Genomic DNA, 20335 nt, shown 5'->3' with positions numbered 1-20335 from the left:
GCCTAAACAGTGCAGGCACCGGCGATGGGGGTCGGTAACCGACATCAGTCGGTTGCAGTCGGCGCAGGGCTTGAACACGGGCATCCCTACCGGCACCGTCGGAGTCGAATGCCTTCGAAAATGGATCAAAAAGGATCTCAAAAGGATAGTCAAAAAGTGACTAGGGTACAACTTTTTCCAGATCTGCGCTAGCTGGCGCGGAAAAAAGAAGAACTGACGTCAGCACGCAGAGGCGGCGTCCAAGTACTCCAACGACGTCATCACGGCGCCCACGACGGACACGGAGCCGCAGACGACGCCTACCGACGCGCATGGGTACTGCTACGCAAAAAATTCCGATCCAGTCTGACGCCTGGGGATATTCTAAGGTAAGGAATCTATCACTACCGTATCTCTTTCAGATCTACAGTATTGTTTACAGGCAGGGTGAAGGTAGAGGGCAGGGCGGTGGGAGATTAAGTTTGAGCCAACTAGTCAACATTGGAGTCATAAGGTATATGGTGATCTGCATTTTTGCTCCAAAGCCAATGTTAAATTTGAAAATACATTAGGACGAATTAAATAAAACCATACATTTTAACCTGACTCCATTTGCACACAGAAATTAAATTGAATGAAATACCAGCATTTGTAAAGCGCACAGCTACCTCCGGAGAGGTGTCCCGGCACTGAGGACTTCTGGAAGATTAAGCGAACTACTGCCCAGAGTCTCGTGGTGCTGGGCTAACCGGCGCCAGGGATCGAACTGTAAACCCCGTGGTCCGGAGTCAGGCGCCCTGACCGCTGCGCCACACCTCTTCCATAGAGACAGTAAATGCATAACATAGCAGAAATGAACATGATTCAAGTGTTTAAGCATCAATACCAAATCTACAGCACGGTGCTTCGGTCCACAAGTGACTAGCTTCTTTAAAGGAGCAAACAAAAACAACATTGTCACTAGTCATCATAACGCCTGTATTTTCCAACACCTTTATTAATAATAATAATAGTCTTCGCATTTGGAGATAATAAGCAGCAGGGTGCCTTCCAATATTAAACCTAAAAATCCAATCTGTTAGACACCTGAAAAGTTGGAGGCTACAAACATTCTCATACTCTATTGTCCTATCAACTAGCCAGCTACCTTTAGCTCAGTACTCTTCTCAGCCTCCTGTGAATGAAGAGTAGATGATGGGCTAAATGAATGTTTAAACTTGGTATTGGTAATGATATCTTACAACCAGAAACTGGAGTTGTGGCACATCTAACCGCTGTAATTACATGTCACCTGTCTCAGATAACTGTGGTGAGTGTGGTGGTGGAGTAGATAGTTTTTGGGGTAGGTGAAGGTGGAATAGGGATGTTCAATGGTCTATTGGCAGCATCCTACTTTTTCTTTAGAGGCTGTTCAAAAGACAACTGCTACTTAGAAGGGTGAGGTTTTGCTGGTTGAAGCACTATTCTTTCAGTTCCGGGCTGAATCTGGAGCATTTTTTAATTCAGGTCGAGCACGGTTCATGAACTTGTTCAAGTATTGGCTCCAGAGGAGATTTCGGTTTAAAAGGAAACATTTCAGCGGAGGAAGCTTCGACTTAGTTGGAGCGGTGGTCGGATCCGAAATGAAACATTTTTGTTTTGGTACCGAGACCGAAGATGGAGGTGTTGCAGACCCAGAGGTCGAGAAGGTGGAGGCCCCTGCTGCAGGCTGAAATTTCAGGGCTGAGCCAGAAGGTGGGGATTTCGTATCAGTTCTTCAGTGCACGCCATGGCTTTTTTGCAGTAGCGGAGGGTAAACAGTGTTTTTGGTCAGAGCTGATGCTTTGGATCAGGGGTATAAGTACTCACTGTCTAATGCTTCTGTGCTTGGCTGAAGAGTGGTCGAGTCGTGATCAGATTGGGATTTGGAATCGGAATCATGGATCAACAGTGATTCCTCATGTGCTGCTGAAGCTTCTTCGTCTTCCTTCTTTTGACGACCAAAGACGTCCGGTACATCGGCTGCTTGATTGCACTACATTTCTTTGTGTCGAGCACGTCGATCACAAAGAGTCTTTTTGGATTAAAAGACTTGCAGGCCTCACAGTTTTCCTCTCGATGATCGGACTAGAGGAATAGGTTGCAAACGGAGTGTTAGTCGGAATAGGGATACTGGGAGTGACAATTCGGATAAAAACAGAATGGAGTGCGTTCCATTAGCAGGTCATTCTCTGAAGGACAGTAGAAGTGTAGAAAGGGTGATCGCTCAGACGCAATAAAACTACACAATCAAGACAATACAGTTGTGTGGAGATGTACTAACGAACCAAACAGAGCCAATGGAGTCTCAAACCACAGCGCAAGATATTACATCCAAACCAGTCGGCAGAAAAAAACAATGTGAAGATGGCGTTGATGACATGCGCAGCATGACCAAGAGGAGGAGTCACACAGCCTCGTGACTCGAAGAAAACTTCTTGGAACAAAAACAACTTGTAATCATCCGAGCCCAACACTAGATGGCAGACTTATGCAAAAAATGTTTTATCTACGGCACACTGACCCTCGAACATAGGACTTCTATTTCTGAATTGGTCTTGGATTTATTCTTGAATGTGTCTCTCACAGATTGCCTATGAGAGTATAACAACTTGCCCATACTCCCCGCATCTACCGAAGCAGAAGTCGAGGACGCTCCTTCTCCCACATCGTAGCAAAGACCTGGAACAGCCTGCCCATGCACCGCAGGACAATCACCTAACTTCCAGAATTTTGAATGACCCTCAAGTCCGGACTGTTCGAATAAGCCTCGGGGACCAGCAAGTACCTGGATACCCTACGGGGTTATTAGCCATGCTTTATAAATCGCGATTGATTGAGTGATTGATTGAACAAATGCTTAGCACTATCCTGTGACAAGCAAAAACTGCTCGCCCACACTACCACAAAAGAAAGCATTTAGTGTTATCATTTTTGTCTCTGTAAATGAATATGGGTTGCCTGGACCTTTACACAGTGTCCTCATGTTGGTCCACTTTATAAAGAGCCATATTCCTACATTCACTCACTCCTCCTTCACCTCTATCTTCTCTTCCTTCTCGAGGATAGAAAGTATAGTATGAGAGTTAACTGTTCTCACGTCTACTTTTTTATACAATATTTTCATAATCGACACTCCTCCACATATCTTGTATCCTAGGGTTGTGTCTACTTTTCCGTAGGACCTTCATTCTGTTATTTCCCGTTTAAGATCTCTGAGTAATTCAAGCCTCTACTTCTGGGTTTTGTTCCAGACTGTCCCATTGAGAACTCCACTGTAGGAAATGTTTGTAATTTATATGTTGTTGCGAGTTTCTAAGCTTCCTTTTTAGTTCCCATTTGATTTTCTGTTATGATAGAGGTCTGTCCCGTTACCACCAACCACAAGACTCCTGTTTAGCATGGACTGTCCCTGCACACCCCTAATGTGCGACTAAGGATGGCAGGCCCTGGGGGCGTGGCTTTGCAGCGTTGCAAAATGGCCGCATAGAGGATGAGCTCTACCGGCCAAGCACAGAATCCTTTGCAAATATACGCTCCGGTAACCCATTCAACCGCGACGATGAGCACAAATGCCGTAAACACAGCAGTGAAGCCATCCGACAGGAAAAGAGCCGCTGCCTGTGCTTGCGGACACCCCAGGACTGCGGGTGCCGGCTGCAGGCTGGGCGGCCTGTGTAGCCTGAAGACAGCCCGGGCACGGGCATGGTGGCGCCCCGGGGTGTCGCAGCAGACCTTGCCGGCACAATAGCCTAACCGGGTGCAGAGACTGAAGATGGACATCGAGAGTGCCGAGTCCGCTGCTGATCGCCCGCGGTGGGCTGCAGTCGGTGGCTCGGGGATGGTCCCTGGTCGTGGAAGACCCGGCCTCGGCAGTCTAGGTAAGAGACCTGCGCGGGTCCAGGGAGAGCGAGACACGCAACCTGTAATCCCCTGGAACGCCGGGCATACCGCGAGCGAGCCGGCAGTGGAGGTACGGCTGGACAGTGCATGTCCCACAGAGGGCAATCTAGAGGGCCGCAAGTCCAAGATCCCCGAACTGAAGCGTGCCTACACTCGGGAGAATAAGGCCGGCTACACATAACGGGACTCATATTTTGGAAGGGGCTGCAAGGTCAGGGCCTTCATAAGCACTGTGCCATTTGCGTAACCAAAACACAGCTTGGAGCCAAGAAGGCAGCAGCGCCGGAATCAGTGCGAAAAAAGGACTAGAGGTGCTACCACAAGCGGCCAATTCGCTGAATCTCCAGGCACCTGGCACAGTACGGCGCTCTCCCCCCTCCTCCACAGAAATCATCGGACAGCCTGTCGGGCAGTGTGTGAGGGATGTTAGGCACCCAGCCCATGCTTGGGGAGGGCAGGAACGACTATTTACTCCACAACAAGGTCGAACCAAAGTAAGCTCTGTACTTTCAGATTAGAGGCAACCTATCACGCACCAGCCCTCTCTCACTCCCCTCTCTCCCGGCTTGGGGACCCACTGGCAGTAGCTACCCTCTTACAACATGGGGAAACCTGAGGGACGCCAGTCAATGCACCCCTTTGAGAAAAAGCGTGCTGCAAAGCCGAAGGAATCCGAAAAAGACGCTGCACCTGCTTCTCATCCTCTGGGTGAGCCTGGCGACCAAGATCTAGATCTCAAAGACATCATGCTGGAGGTAAAATCCAGCGTGAAGACCATCGATGCCAAACTGGACCTCGGCACAGCACGCCTGGACAAAGTGAAGACTAGAGTTCACGCACATGACTCTCGACTAGACCATCTAGAAATGAGAGTGAGCGAATCAGACGATGCCCAGGCCACCACATCTGAACACCTCTTGCGAATGGACAAAGTCCTAGATCTCATAAGGCAGAAGAACAAAAATCTCAAAGCCCACTCGAGAAGGCTCAATCTCTGCATTACTGGTGTCCCAGAATCAACAGCTATTTCACGAACGGAGGACTTGTAGAAACATTGTAGCAAGACTTTTTTGGGCCGGAGCTTTCCCCAGTCTTTATCATTGAGAGAGCACACAGGACACAGGACCACATCCGCACCCAGGGGCACCACCTCGTCAAATAGTAGCTCGGCTGTTGAACTATAAAGATCGGGACACAGTCCTTCGAGCAGCCAGAGAAAAGGGTCCCATACAGTATAAGGGGGAAAGCCTATCCTTTTTCCCTGACTTCAAAATGGCGGTACAAGCAGTCAGGCATGAGTTCCAGCCGGCCAAATGATTGCTGCAGCAAGCTAACCTGAAATACGGTATGTTGTATCCAGCTAAACTGCACATAGCACATGGTGGGAAACGCACCATTTCACAGACCCAAAACAGGCCCTCAAGTTCACCAGGAAGCAGGTACAGTCCAAACCAGAGCAAGGTTCACCCTCGCACACTTTCTCAGGCGCTCGGCTCAGCGACAATGACTAATAATGTTTGGCATTAATCGAACTTATCTTATGCAAATGTGGACACTGTCCGGTGTAGGAGGGCTTGCGCCCCTTAAGACACTGCCAATCATTTGCCCTAGACTATACATGACTAGAATGTTGTTTATATAAAAGTTAACTAGAAGGCTCTAATACATCACAGAACGTGAGCTCTGTACTTTATGGGCTCCCAAACCTACATATCCACACTCACCAGCCCAGCCTTTACTGGTGGGTTAGTACATGCGGCGGCTCCACTATCCCCAGGGATGATTCCCAGATGTTTAAGATGTGTGTGTGTGTGGGGGGGGGGGGGGTCTTTCTTAACCTGATTGGGAGGTTTGTGTGTGAGGTGGGAGGGGGTATGAGGCGGGTGGGTCCACTGTGAATGTTTTGAAAGTTCTGCTTATGTTCTACGACACTGCTAGCATGGTCCTCTGCACTTACATAAGCTACGCCAGACATCGTGCTCACTCACACATAGGAAACAACTTTCCTCAGTCTAGGAAACATCCAATCTTGAAGCCCATCATGAACCTCAAATACATAAATTGGTAGCCCGGCCTCAGTAAGGCTTATAACATGGCATGTTAGGGGCCTTAAAGACAGCAGGAAAATCCGCCTGGTACACAACTATTTTCACTGACATCAGATAGACAATTGTTTTCTCCAAGAGACCCACTTGATGGGTCGGGCTCTCCCTCCATTGCTCACGAAGTGGTGGGGCACCGCCTATTCAGCTACATACTCCAACTATGTTAGAGGCACATGTATTCTTATCTGTAAAGGCCTGGCCTGGAATACAAAACAGTGCATCAGCAACAGTGAAGGGTCACCCAATCACACTCTCCACAATCCACGGCCCTAATGGGGACGACCCAGATTTTTTTTACTAAGGTCTGGCACTTGATCTCCGTCATTGGTTCACAGACAACGATTTGGTGTGGAGACTACAATTTCCCACTTATAGACACCATGTACTGGCAGGGCAGTTCCAGGAGCCCACATCCACAAGCTGCCCTTACCCTGAACACTATTATAGAAGATAATCACGTTGTGGACATCTGGAGGCACACCCACCCCAATACCCGTGCGGGCACATGTTTATCCTGGACCACGCTCCGTTTTGCAATGAGAGACTACTGGCTGGTAACTAGGGATCTTCTCCTATGGCAAACTATGGTCACCCACCTGCTGCACACACTATCGGACCATTCCCGTGCAGCTGATCATACACCCTCCGGGTGCCCCCCCGAAGGTGTTCACTTGACGTCTGCCCCCGGGAGCACTAAGGGACTACGCCTTTAAAGAAGAGATCCACCCAGCAGTTCAAGCCAATTTTGATCAAACCACGGACTCAGCTATGTCACCTGCTACTCACTGGGACGCCTTTAAGGAGGTGATTCAGGGCGAATGCTTAGCTAAGCAACATGGAATTTTGAAATCCATTCACACAACACTCAAGTCGCTCGAGAACAATATATCCGCACACCAGGCTTGCTTCCACAGCTCTGGTGATGCTGCCGCTCTGGCAGGCATACGCAAGAAACTATCCGATTTCCAATAGGAGGCAATTAGGGAAACCCTGGTTCTGGGCAAAGAGACCCAGGCACGCAGATACAGGGAGGGAGATCACCTGGGAAAAACGCTAGCTCGACTGCTCCAAAAACCGCACGCCACGTCAAAAATCACCAACATGCTAGACTCGCACTCGGAGGGCCAGCGACACTCCTCCGCAGCGAAACTGATACAGATCATGGTGAATTTCTACAGACAACTGTACTCCACTGCTCAGGCCACCGCCTCCCTCCCCCCCAAACTCCAAGCATAATTAGACGACATTGAATTGATATGGCTATCAAATGCCCATTCCTGGACTCCCCGATCACCATAGAAGAGTTACAGCAGGTAATTGCTGGACTCTCCCAGGATAAGGCTCCGGGGCTGGACAGGCTGGCGGCACTTTTCTATAAAGAATACTCTGACATTTTGTCACCCAAGCTCCTGGACATCTACCTCGACGACCTGGAGGCAGGCCAGCTCCCCCCCTCAATGCAAGAGGCTGTAATCTTTACACTTCTTACGCCAGACAAACCTGCCCATAGTTGCGACTCTTATAGGCCGCTATCTCTCATCAACATCAACAACAAAATCCTTGCCAAAGTCTTAGCCAATAGACTCCAACTCCTACTACCGGTGATGATCAGACCTGACCAATCAGGATGTATACCAGGTCGAACAACATCGCACAATCTCCGGACCATGTTCTCGGTGATGCACCACCTAAGCCCCCACCTGCCGGCTGTGGCGGCATTGCTCAACGCCAAACAAAATCTTTCACCACTCATTCATGAAATTATATTATTCAGTGGCATATCAGGGGTCCAGATCAACTGGGCCAAGTCCACACTGATCCCCCTAACGGAGACGACAGTTCCCTTTCCCGTGGAGAACCTGCGTAAGTGGGCGGGCGTTCCTGTCAAATACCTGGGAATATATGTATGCAACGACACAGAGGAAATATGGTGGGCCAACCTGGGTAGTGCAATGACTTGGATAGAAGATCGCATCCCTATATGGGCCAAGCTCCCACTATCTCTGGTGGGGCGGATCGCCATTGCAAAGATGGTGGTATTCCCAAAGTTCCTCTATATGTTCATTAACATCCCTTTGCCAATCACACAAGCCTTTTTCTATAGACTCCGATTCAATCTCATAACATTAATCTGGGCCAGAAAACAACCCAGCGTTAAATATTAACTCCTCACATTGCCACAAGCACAGGGCGGGATGGGGGCACCGGATTTACAGCTATACGCACTGCGCTCAGGCACAATGTTTACACTTTTGGACACACCCTACGCCCTTCCAGCCACACATGGCGGTGGAAATAGACAGGGTCTCACCATGTTCTATCTCGACGGCCCTGTTCCTCCAATTCAAATGGCCAGACCATGAGATAAGATACCCTGCAATGCTTACGGTGGACATGGAGAGGTCTAGCGAAGAGCATAGGGCACATGCGCCTATACGCTCCATCGCTTCCGGTAGCCGTTACCCGATAACTGTGGCAATTCGGGGCACCCCGAACTGCCACCGTTATCGGATAACGGCGCTTGCGCTCAGGCCGGTACACTTGGCATTCACACCCTGGCGGATTCACTTCCAAACGACTAATTCCTCGACCCTCCCGATCAAGACCCTACTATAAAGACCCCGCTCGATACTTTTTTAAACTATCAACTACGCACAGCCTGTAGCGCGTCATTAGAGATGTTCCTGAACCCCCTATAAACCCTCAAAGCACTATAACACATCTATGCAACTACCACTGCACGGACACTTATCACATTGTTATATAATCATAGGGAGCAATTAGAGGCGTGGGGTATAGACCTACAATCGCCCCTCACAGATAAACTGTGGGCATTCTGCTGCGGCTCATCCACTTAAAATTTTTACACCGCATCTATAGAACGCCTGTACAAACATATCGCACGGGGCTTACCCCAGACTTTCACTGCACAAGGTGCCACTCACCTGTGGCAGATTTCCTGCATCTGGCATGGAACTCCCCAGTTATTGTCAGGTACTGGGGGGAGGTATTTCACACCATTGGGATAATAATAGACACACCATTGAACCCGTCCCTGTTGCTGGGACTGTTGGGATATATGGCGGAGTGGACCGCGAGACCCACAGGCTCGCCGCGTTTCTGCTGCTGCTTGCAAAGCGCAGGGTCGCGATGAACTGGGGACGTCCCCGAGCGCCACAAATACGGGATTGGCTTAAAGACGCCGCATACTGCCATGAGCAACTAACCAACTATTGGGAGCTGATGCTAGTAAGATCCCACGCCCATGATATTTGGGAACCTTTCAATGCCTATCTCCAACTCTCTAACACCACCACTGTAAACCCTGTCGAACAGAGAGAGGGATCCCCAACCCTTTAGAATACCTGTTTACACAGCTCCCACTGCGACTCACTCCTATCTCTAGCTGCCTTCACATTGGACACTCAAAACGGGTGCGGCTGATATGTTGTTCTCACACTGGGCCGGGCACCGTTTGGCGTATCAGGGGACGGGGAAAGGGAAACGGCTACCTAGGTGATCAGGTGGGAATGTCTTCTCTCATCCACCCACTCAGGACTTGTTATTCGAGTGCAATGGGTTTAAAACTGCAATGACTATAATTGTATTAATGTAACTGTATCCCTGTCTATAATGTACGTGCAGTTTCGCTAACAAAGCTGATCAATCCAATGTCTGTACTTCTTGTCGACAAGGTTAATAGAGGTTTAAAAAAAAGATAAATGGCAGGCCCTGCCTCTGTCAGTTTCCATCTCTCATTCCATGCATTTTATCTTCTTTTGCAGCATCAGGCTTCCATAATCAGCTCCTTAACGGCACCCTACTACTTACAGCATGCGCACTCAGACTGTAGAACTACATTGCCTTAACAATAGGAACACCATGCTGTTCTGCCTCTTTGGACTACTCTCTCGGCCTTCCCCAGACAGAGCTTTTAGATTCAGGCTAGTACTTGACAACTTTATTTACAGCTCTTCTCTTACGCCCCAGCCCAACCCAGCACCTCACTGCCACAAAAGTAGGTAGATGGACCACATTATATGTAGACAACACAGTTTGGAAACATTATAAACCTTCCTCAAACCGCTATGTTTCTCTAACAAAGAAAACAAACCAGATAGCTTCAAATGTCAAAAGACACACAACATTTTGGATATTTGTTGCCCTGTACATATACCCAAGAAAATCTAGGGTAAGAAATTTGAGATCTGAGGCAAAAAAGTCAAGCAAGCAGTTTTTAAAACATTTTTTAAGGAGAGTGGTAAAAAGGATAAGAGAACTCTGATGAAAATGAGCCACAGACACAAATAGGAGTGATGAAGACGGATTTTTACATAAAACTGCCCTCAAATCAAAAATCTCCAGAAATATCCCCTTCTGCAGGGGGAGGAAATGGCAGTGTGACATGGGCATGAAGCCTGTAGGTGGACAAAGCCACCTACTCACAGCTTTCAAGGAGTTTAGATTTCAATATTCAACATCCTAGAGAATCTGTTCGCTCTCTGGCATCATCCAGTGATGCAATTTTCTTTGAATGAAGAGACAGGCGAAAACTAATATTGGCCATGGTGCAGTAATTTGCCAAAACTGATGTTACTATTTATCAGCCCTTCCCGCACAGTTAAAAAGCATTATATGATAAAAAGTAATATTAAACCTGTTCTTGCAGCGCTGTATTTGCAGCATCCAGCTTCTGCTGTAACTGCAAAAGTTGTTCTTCACTCTTCTGCTTTAGTGATGAGACGAAAGACTCATGTTGCTCTCTGGCTCTCTTAAGGGTGTCAGATCGGCGGAGATCTATAAGCTGCCGCTGCATGTCCTCCAGAGCTACCTCAGAAGACTGTAGCTTTTTGCACATCTGAAAACATTTATGGTCAAGTCATGACATAATAAATGATAACTGACGATTTTAACCATTTTACAACTATTTATGTTAATAATTACTTTTAGAGGGTTATAGGTTAGAAATCTTAGTGGTGCCCCCAAACCCAAAAGTAAAGCATATTATAGAGAAATTAACTGTGCAAGGCTAAAGCAAATAGTAATCCGGCTTAGATATTAGACTATGGGATAATCTTGTTTTTCATGAATAAGAGTAGGGTTTAAAGAAACAGAAAGCAGGCAATTACAAAACTCCAAAGTTATTTCCCCATACCTATTTGAAATATCATTTATTAGTATGCCTCGATATTACAGGGTTAGAAAAAAGTGTTAGAGGATATACTCTTAACGCAGCACTGATTGCATTACAGCATTTCTAACTGAACCATCAGAAATTCATAATTTGCTGTTAGTATGGTTTTCTGCTGCTACTTTTAGTACCTGTTCTTCATTTGCAGTTAAAGCTTGAATGTTGGTTTCCAATACTTTTATCTGAGCGTCAAGCTGTGCTTCTCTTTCTTGTCCATTTTGAAACAGTTTCTGAGACTCCTGAAGGCTCATGGTCAAACCATCTTTTTCAGCTTTAAAACCCAAAAAATAAGCTTTCCTTTATAAGTATATTCAGATTTATATTTTGGTCAAAGCACAGGCATATACAACATGAAAAACTATCTTTAACAAAATCTGTGTCCTCAATGCACATCTGTAATCATTATGAAAACCATCTCCTCCAAGATGTCCTCAGTGAGTAAATCTGAGCTAGCCCCGAACAGGCACAGTGCAAAAAGCATTTTGAAAGAATACGATTAGAAGATTCACTCTATACAATGTATTGCAGATATGTTAGAAAGTTAACATACAGGAATACACAACCAAACAAAGCAGACATGATGGGGCCGGACTTTAACATTTTCATCAGCATCCACTCTTGGAAATGTCCAGCTCCAATCCAATACACATGTGTCACAAAGTAAACTACAGGACCGGAATTAGAGGTATTGTCCTCCATTAATAGTCTCTTCAAACAAGTCATCATCTGGTCAAACAAACGGAGGGTTATGCATAAAGAACATTACAATGGCAAATGTTCAAGTCAACAGGTATTTGCTACCATATCATTATGTTCAGGCATTCCAGCAGATGCCCTTGGAAAAAATTATGCAAAAGGGCAAGAGAATACTTTCTCTATATCGCCATCTCAAACACATGTTCAGCTGAGTGAACAGAAAGGCATAATATGTATTGATCACCAGCATACACATTAATTGCGAAAGTGGTTGTGTCATACCGTCATCATGGTAAAGACAGAGTGAAGGGGACCATGAAGCAGCAGAAATAGTTCTGTTATATGGGTAAGGAACTGAGCTATCACACATTCCGAGTTCTAAATTATCTCCATGTTCTTAGCAAAATGTTTTCAATGAGGATATAAGGTCAAGATGGTCTCAAGTACTTATCCAAGAGGAACAAACGACCGAGATCTTGATTATACAGCAATTAGGCACCTGTCAAGTAGTCGACTTGTAGTACCCATTGCTACGCTATGTGAATAAAAGAAGCCACTTGGTTATATGGACATGCTCTTGCGGCTCAAGGAGAAATCCTTAATGTGATGTTTTTCTACTGGTGACAAAATATTGAAAAAACTCAAGGAGGGGATGCTTAGGTAACAAACATTCATAAATACTTTAATGGATCCTCTTTGTTAGGCCAAACATTCTGATGAAACAGAAGCCTACTCCTGCTTAGATATCACATACTTTTTGAAACTGGCGAACATACAGCTTATTTACCAATCTAACCACCATTTGAGAAATATCTATTGTGTCTTTTCAAAATCTAAATACCTACTGTTAGACCTGGCATCTTTGGCGTGATTTCCCCCTATCTTTTTGCCTCTACCTCCTGTATTTTTGATGCTGTGCTGGATTTCGTTTTTGCTGGTTTAGATGCTTTGGACACTCTGCCACTGCTGATCAATGCCAGAGTGTAAGTGCTCCCTATGTAAATTCTTATCATGATTGGATATACATGATTGGCATATTTGTATCACCATGAAGTCCCTAGTAAAGTGCACTGGGTGTGCCAGGGCTGGTGATGACAGATGCTACTAGTGGGCCTTCAGCACTGATTGTGCCACCCACATGAGTAGCCCTAAAATGGTGTCTCAGGCCTGCTACCGCAGTGCCTGAATGCAGTCTGTGAACTGCCATGTCCTCCTGGTCAGTGTCCCCACTGATCAGGCCTAACCCTTCCCTTTTTGTGCACATTAGTCACCCCTATGGAAGGCCCAAGGTACCCCCCTAGGCAGGGTGCAGTATATGTGAAAGGTAGAGCATGTGCTGGTGCAGGTAACATGTCTGGTAGTGAATGGCAGCCATTTTCGTTTTTCACTACTGTAAGGCTATCTTGCTCCATAGATTAACATGGGGGATGCTGGCTACAGTGGCTACCAGCATTTCTCCTCATAGGAACAAGATAGGACATAAGAGTATAGTATCCCTGAACTCAGAATTTAAATCCTGTGTTTGAGAACAGCACTTTTAGAAAGTTGCTGTTCTCTGGTCTGACCCATCTGTGTGCCTTGGCCTGGTTGTGGGGCCTCTGGAAGTTGTACCTGTGCTGGGAAGCTTGAAACTAAGCTTGAGAGACTTCTGCAATTGAAAAGTTATCGCATCGCTCGCTGCGGAGCGCATTCCCGACAGTGCAAGGAAATTCCCGCCGCTACGAAGGCCGAGATAGTCACAGCGCCTGTTGCCGCTGCCAGAGCCGTCGCATCCTTCTTTCGTGGGGCGCACCAGACCGGTGCAGGAAAGTCTAACATCGCTGCGAGTGTCGTCGCAGAGCCTGTCGTCGCTGGGTGAGATCGCCGCACCGCTTGCTTGCGGACCGCATCACGTCGCTGCGAGTGTCAGTGCAGAAACCATCGCGTCGAGGAGCTGCGAGAGAGAGGATCACTGCTGGTCCTTGCATCGTCGCAACTCCAAAGATCGTCGCATCGTGCCTTTGCGAGAACAAACTTCCTACGGAACCTCCGCACCGGAATCCATACAAGTGGCCTTCCTCCCCATACAGACCGGATTCGTCGCAACACGCCCGCTGCTGCAGCGGGGCTGTCGCAAACGCCTCCCCAGGGTCTCAGGAGCAACGCATCGCTTGTTTTCTACCACACCAGCTTCTGCTTTTGGAACTTTGGCGCAACTAAAAGGTACTGTGAGCTACCGTGACGCAACTGTGAACTTTTTACTGTGGATTATTTTATCACAACCTACAGAATTTTTATCGCAACCTTCAGAACTCTTTTGAAACCATATTCTTGAACTGTGTATGTTGGATTTTTGTCGTTTTGGTCTTGTGTAGTTTAGATTAAATACCTTTATTTTTCTAAACTGTTGTGGAGTCAGTTTGTGGTGTTTTCACTGTGTTACTGTGAGTGTTGGTACACATACTTTACACATTGCCTCTGGTTAGCCTAGACTGCTCGTGCCAATCTACCTAGAGGGTGAGCAGGGGTTATCTCAGAGGGTTTCCTCCTTACCCTGACTGGAAGCAAGGGTCCCTATTTGGACAGTGGTACCTACCTCTGCCAACTAGAGACCCCCAGTTCTAACACCTACATTATATGAACATCTCATTATTTTGGCATGGTCTATTCTCTACGAAATTCAGCTTCATACAATTTCACTAGTTCAGGAGTGGAAGCTTAATCCTTTCAAAATCAATACAGAAAAAATACAAAATCACCTTTTATCATTGCAAGCTGATGATTAAGGCATCTCATCTCACGGCCGCTCTCTTCGAGCTTTACATTCATTTCTTCTAGTTGTCTCCCTCTTGCTTTGTAAAGAACTTGCAGTTGAGCAATTTGCATTCTGTCTGCAGAATCTGTAATAAATATAACAGAATTTATTGTACATGTAAACTTACAAACTGCCTCGAAGAATCTGTATCTCTAGAGGCGTGAAAGTCCTACGGTTTCAGATACTGTAACCAGTGCTCTTTTCGATTAGGAAAATATAAAAAAACGAAAACCGAGAAAGAGAATCTTGGTTACCACGATTTAGTAGCTTCACAGGCTAAAGGAAAGTATTTGCTTATCAATTTGAACGTTTTAGATAGCTAAACATGGCGCAATTGGTTACTTCAGAATGCTGAAATTCTAAAAATAAAGTCAGCTTTAGTCATGGGTGGGATATTTAAAATCTTATCTAGGAGAACCTAAACTTATTTTCTTGAGTAGTGGTCCCTTTTCTGAGATAAAACCCAATCAAAAACGAGTTTAAAATGTTTTATTTTCAGAACCACAAAATTTGACTTGTCTTTCCGATTTCAGTTGAGGATGTTCCATTGCCAGGGGCCACCATCCAGAACAAAGTTTCACCAATTTGATCCTGAGTGACCATTTCCTTTTGCATAGTGGAAACTAATCAACTGTACAAATGTTGGCCCTCTCCCCGGTACGCTTGTGCAGAGGAACTTAAATATAATTGTAGTTTACACCTGGAGCTGATGCAGCAATTTTAGTGCTGGTTTGATGTGGTTATGATGTTTTTCCAATCTTTGGAGCTTTGAATTTCTTGGGGAGCACTGAAGAACAAGTTACTTACCTTCGGTAACAATATATCTGTAAGAAACATTAGTTAGTTATAGATTCCTTACCTTAGAATTACCCAGAGGCGTCAGACTGGATCCGGAAAGTTTTTTCATCAGCAGTACCTTTGCGAATCGGAAGGTGGCGTCAAGTCGGCTCCGCATCTGTCGTTGGCGTTATGTCGCCGGGATGACGTAGCGGCAGCTACTTCGATGCCGCCCTTGCGCGCTGACGTCAGTTCTGGACACGACTTTCCGTGCCAGAAACGCAGAGCCATGCAAGACACTGACATCTGGTGCACCAAACTAGGGCCCTGAAACGATATCCTTAACACTAGAAATCAGTTCGCAGAATGGGGAGGATGGGTGGGGCGGTAAGGTATCTATAACTAACGAATGTTTCTTACAGATATATTTTTACCGAATAGATACCCCAGCAATACCAACCCCGGTGGTAGGTCTGCGAACCAATCTCACACCAGAAAGTCCTGGAGCACAGAACGGCCAAAAGAAGCCGTCTATCTGGACTGGACTGTTCAGACAGTAGTGTTTTGTTAACGTGTGCAGCGGGGCCTGACAGATGTCATTGAGAGGAACGCCACGTCCCAGTGCAGTAGTTGGTGCAGTCGTCCTGGTAGAATGGGCTTGCAGCCCTACTGGAGGCTCCTTCTTCGCCAGAGAATAGCAGACCTTGATACACAAAACGACCCATCGGGAGATAGTTGGTTTGTGTATGGCCCGACCTTTCTTTGCACCCAAGTACCCAACAAAGAGCTGATCATCCACCCGGGACTGTTTGGTGCGATCCAGATAAAAGGGAAGTGCACGTTTTGGGTCCAGACTGCGGAACCTTTCCTCCTCTTTTGAAGGCTGCGGAGGCGGAAAGAAGGTGGGCAAAGGGATGGTCTGCCCGATGTGAAAAGCAGTGACAACCTTGGGCAAGAAGGATGGACGAGTCCTGAAGACCACTTTGTCTGGATGGACGGACAAGAAAAGAGGCTTAGACGAAAGAGCCTGGAGCCACTCACCCTACTGGTAGAGGTGATGGCAACCAGGAAAGCAGTCTTAAGTGTGAGTAGCCTTAAAGGACAGTTGTGAAGCAGCTCAAAGGGAGCACACATTAAAACTAGATTCAAGTCCCACCGAGGCATAACGAAAGGAATAGGAGGAAAGAGGCGAGTTAAGCCTTCCAGAAACCAATTTACAACCGGGGACTTGAAAAGAGAAGGCCGATCTAGAAGCCGAAGGAAGGCAGAGATGGCCGAGAGAGAACCCTTGATAGTGCCCAGAGCAGAACTCTGCTGGGCAAAAGAAAGGAGGAACAAGAGAACCTCAGAAAGAGGGGCAGAGAGAGGATCCACAGCCTTTGCTGTGCACCAAGCCACAAATTTGTTCCACCGACAGGCATATACCGCCATAGTGGAGGGACGCCTGGCTCCCAAGATAACATCGCAGACTTCGGGAGGCAGGTCAAACGATGTCAACTGCCGCCGCTCAATCTCCACGCAAGGAGGTGGAGGATGGACAGGTTTGGGTGGAGGACCGGCCCCTGCTGCTGCGACAGAAGATCCTCCCGAAGAGGAAGTCAGATCGGAGGATCGATGGCCATGTTGAGCAGCTCAGGATACCAGACTCTTTGTGGCCAATCCAGAGTCACAAGAATGACTTGGGCCCGGTCGCGCCTGATCTTCTTCAGCACTCTGGGCAGAAGTGGTATAGGCGGAAAGGCATACAACAAACCGCAACTCCACTTGCGACGAGAAGCTTCGCATAGCGAGTGCCGCCTTAGAAATTCCAACGTGTAGAATTGCTGACATTGCGCATTCTCTTCGATGGCGCATAGATCCAACCAAGGCTCTCCCCACTGATGAAAGAGACCTTGCACAACCTCCGAGTGAAGACGCCATTCGTGATCCATCATGCACCTGCGGCTGAGTTTGTCTGCCCTGGCGTTCAGGGAACCCGCCAGGTGTTGCACCACCGGAGATATGTGCTGATGTTCCAGCCAGTGTCCAGAGGCAGAGGGCCTCCTGACATAGGGTCCACGACCCCACCCGCCCTGTTCGTTGCAGTAACACATGGCAGTGGTGTTGTCCATGAACCCCTGCACTACTCTTCCCCGAACAGAGGGAAGGAATGCTTTTAGTGCAAGACAAATCGCCCGAAGCTCCAGAAGGTTGATGTGGAGCCCGGAATCCGCCCTCCCATGTGGCTGCCCTATCCCAGAAGGGATGCCTCTGTCACCACTGTGTGTTCTGGTTGGTGAAGGGAGAGGGATCTGTCATTGACCCAATCCTGGTTTGTGAACCACCACTGTAATTGTCATGCAGTGCCCTCTGAGATCTGGACGCTTTCGGACAGATTCCCCTGATGCTGCGTCCACTGGAACTTCAGGTCCCACTGCAGAGCCCGCATGTGCCACATGGCATGATCGACCAGCAGGATGCAGGAGGCCATGAGCCCCAGCACCTTCAGGGTCATTCTGACTGAATGCCGGGAGAGAGGCTGAAAGATCCGAATCAAAGCCTGAATATCCTGGACTCGCTGTTCGGGAGAATAGACCCGAAACCGGGTCGTGTCCAAACCAGTCCGATGAAGAGGAGCTTCTGAAAGGGAATCAGGTGTAACTTCGGCACATTGATGGAGTACCCCAGCGAATGCAGGAGGTCAGCCGTAGTCTGGAGGTGGGAGACGACTGCCTGGGGCAATCCCGCCTTCAACAACCAGTAGTCGAGATAGGGGAAGACTGAAACCCCTGGTCTGCGCAGATGAGCTGCGACCACCGCCATCACTTTTGTGAACACCCGAGAGGTGCTGGTAAGGCCAAAGTGGAGCACGGTGAATTGAAAATGCTTGTGGCCTGCCGTGAACCGCAGGTAATGCCGGTGGGCCGGCAGGACGGGAATGTGAAAATAAGCGTCATGCAAGTCCAACGCTACCAACCAGTCTTCCGGGTCGAGGGCCTGACCTGAGCAAGCGTCAACATCTTTAACTTTTCCTTCTGGAGGAAGCGGTTGATGTTCCTGGGATCCAAGATAAGACGCTTGCCCTTGTCCTTCTTAGGGACCAGAAAGTGGTGGGAATAACAACCACGACCGACTTCTGGGACAGGAACGTGCTTGATGGCTCCCCTGGCCAAGAAAGTCGTAACATCCTGCTGGAGAAGGGCCAGGTGATCCTCCGACATGCAGTGGTATTACGGTCGCATGGCTGGAGAGGTAGCTGCGAAGGGGAGGGAGTAGCCCCTTCGGTCTATCTGCAAAACCCACATGTCCGACGTGATGGTGCGCCAGTGGGGGAGGTGATGGCGAATCCTGCCACCCACTGGCGTTTAATGGGCCTGAAATGTCGGACTAAGAAGGTTTGGAGGTTGCTACAGAGGTGGGGTTGGTGGACTGGCCCGCCCACTGGCACCCGGAACCACGAAGGTTGTTCCCACGTCCCTGGCCATGCGAAGGCTGGGTAACTAGCTGCGGCCTGTGGCTCTGGGCGGGACGTAGCGGGGCACCCCTTCTGTAGCCACGAAAGGGGTAAAACGCATTGCGCAGGGCAGGATGAGAGGCCCTAGGACTTGGCCGTAGCCCGTGAGTACTTGAAATGCTCTAGAGTATTGTCTGCTTTGTCGGCAAAAAGGCGACCGCCATCAAAGGGCATGTCCATCGGGCATCCCTCGTAAAGCCAGGCGACCTCATCCAGGCATAGCGTTTAAGAACTACTGACGTAGAAATCGTTCTACCCAGAGAGGCGGCAGTATCCAGTCCACAACGGATGGCAAACTTGGCAGCATCCCTCCCGACGGTAACAACCTGAGAGAGCACTGTCCGGGCCTTCGCCGGACACTGAGGCAGCACCTGCAGCAGCAACTGAGTCCCACACAGAGTGGGAATAGCGGCACAAAAGACATGCAGTGTTTACAGACCACAGTCCCAAGCTGGCAGAAGAGAAAATCTTCATCCCAAGATGATCCAGCTGCTTGGATTCCCTTTCCGGTGGGGGAGTAGGGAATGCGATTTTGGTAGTAGAGGCTTGAACCACCAAGCTCTCAGGGGTGGGGTGTCGGGAAAGGAAAGTGGGGTCACCTGCGGCCGGGCGGTGGTGTCAGGCAATCATTCTGTCTATGGAAACTCTCATGTTGGGACTGGACCAAGTGCCCAAAAAGACGTCAGTAAGGGCCTCGTTAAACGGAAGCAGAGGCTCGCCGCTGGCTGAAGCACCTCCATCAGGTGGTTAGTCCGGACTTGCACGGTAGGGAGTTTGAGGTTGAGAGCCTCGGCTGCCCTACGCAACACCACTGCGTACGAAGCTCCCTTCTCCAAAGCCACGGTAAGAGGAGACAACATGCCAAGGTCAAGGGCAGTGTCCAGACCACTAGCATCCCCCAGATCCTCTCTCCAGTCCTGCTAAGATTCTGCCTGATCAGCTAAAGGGTCTACAGACCCCTCCCAGTCCTCCTCCTCTGGGTACCAATCTGGCTGAAAAGGGACCCCAGGAGTGAACAGGGGCACAAAACCCCCTCTCGGTGCCGGATTTGACGTCGGGCGATGCCGGTCCGGCTCCGGATCTACGTCGGGAGGGAGGCTGGGGTCGACCGGCGTTGAATGCACTGATGGTGCCGGAGGAAGTGACGCCTGCGGAGGTGTAATGAGGTCAACCGGTGCCAATCCGGATCCAGGCCTGGAGCTAAGGAGGGCCTGCGGGGCTATAGCCATCAGCGGAGAAGGCCTAGACCCCCCCAACCGGTTCCGTGGGCCCGAAAGCATGCCAAGTCCGGGCTGCCCAAAGTTGGCATGCATCGCCCCGTAGAACGTACGAAACTGGGCGGGAGACGCTCCGGGTCCCGGAAAGGGAGGGAAACACGG

At 48.5% G+C, this 20335-nt stretch overlaps 1 protein-coding gene across 3 annotated transcripts in view; it reads right to left on the bottom strand.

Annotated features, from left to right (window-relative positions):
- The window catches only part of CEP152 (centrosomal protein 152), a 1079595-nt gene that overhangs the window by 861309 nt on the left and 197951 nt on the right, over positions 1-20335 (bottom strand). For all 3 annotated transcript variants that reach the window (XM_078684802.1, XM_078684801.1, XM_078684803.1), the window contains 3 exons: positions 14631-14771; positions 11328-11467; positions 10663-10863 (listed from right to left, as the gene is read on the bottom strand). In XM_078684802.1, coding sequence (XP_078540928.1) covers positions 10663-10863; positions 11328-11467; positions 14631-14771 — 482 coding nt within the window. The remainder of the gene's footprint in view (positions 1-10662; positions 10864-11327; positions 11468-14630; positions 14772-20335) is intronic.

The sequence above is a fragment of the Lissotriton helveticus genome, chromosome 3_2 (assembly GCF_964261635.1).
Source record: "Lissotriton helveticus chromosome 3_2, aLisHel1.1, whole genome shotgun sequence".
Lineage (NCBI taxonomy): Eukaryota > Metazoa > Chordata > Amphibia > Caudata > Salamandridae > Lissotriton > Lissotriton helveticus.
This window is presented reverse-complemented; position numbering and strand designations above follow the sequence as displayed.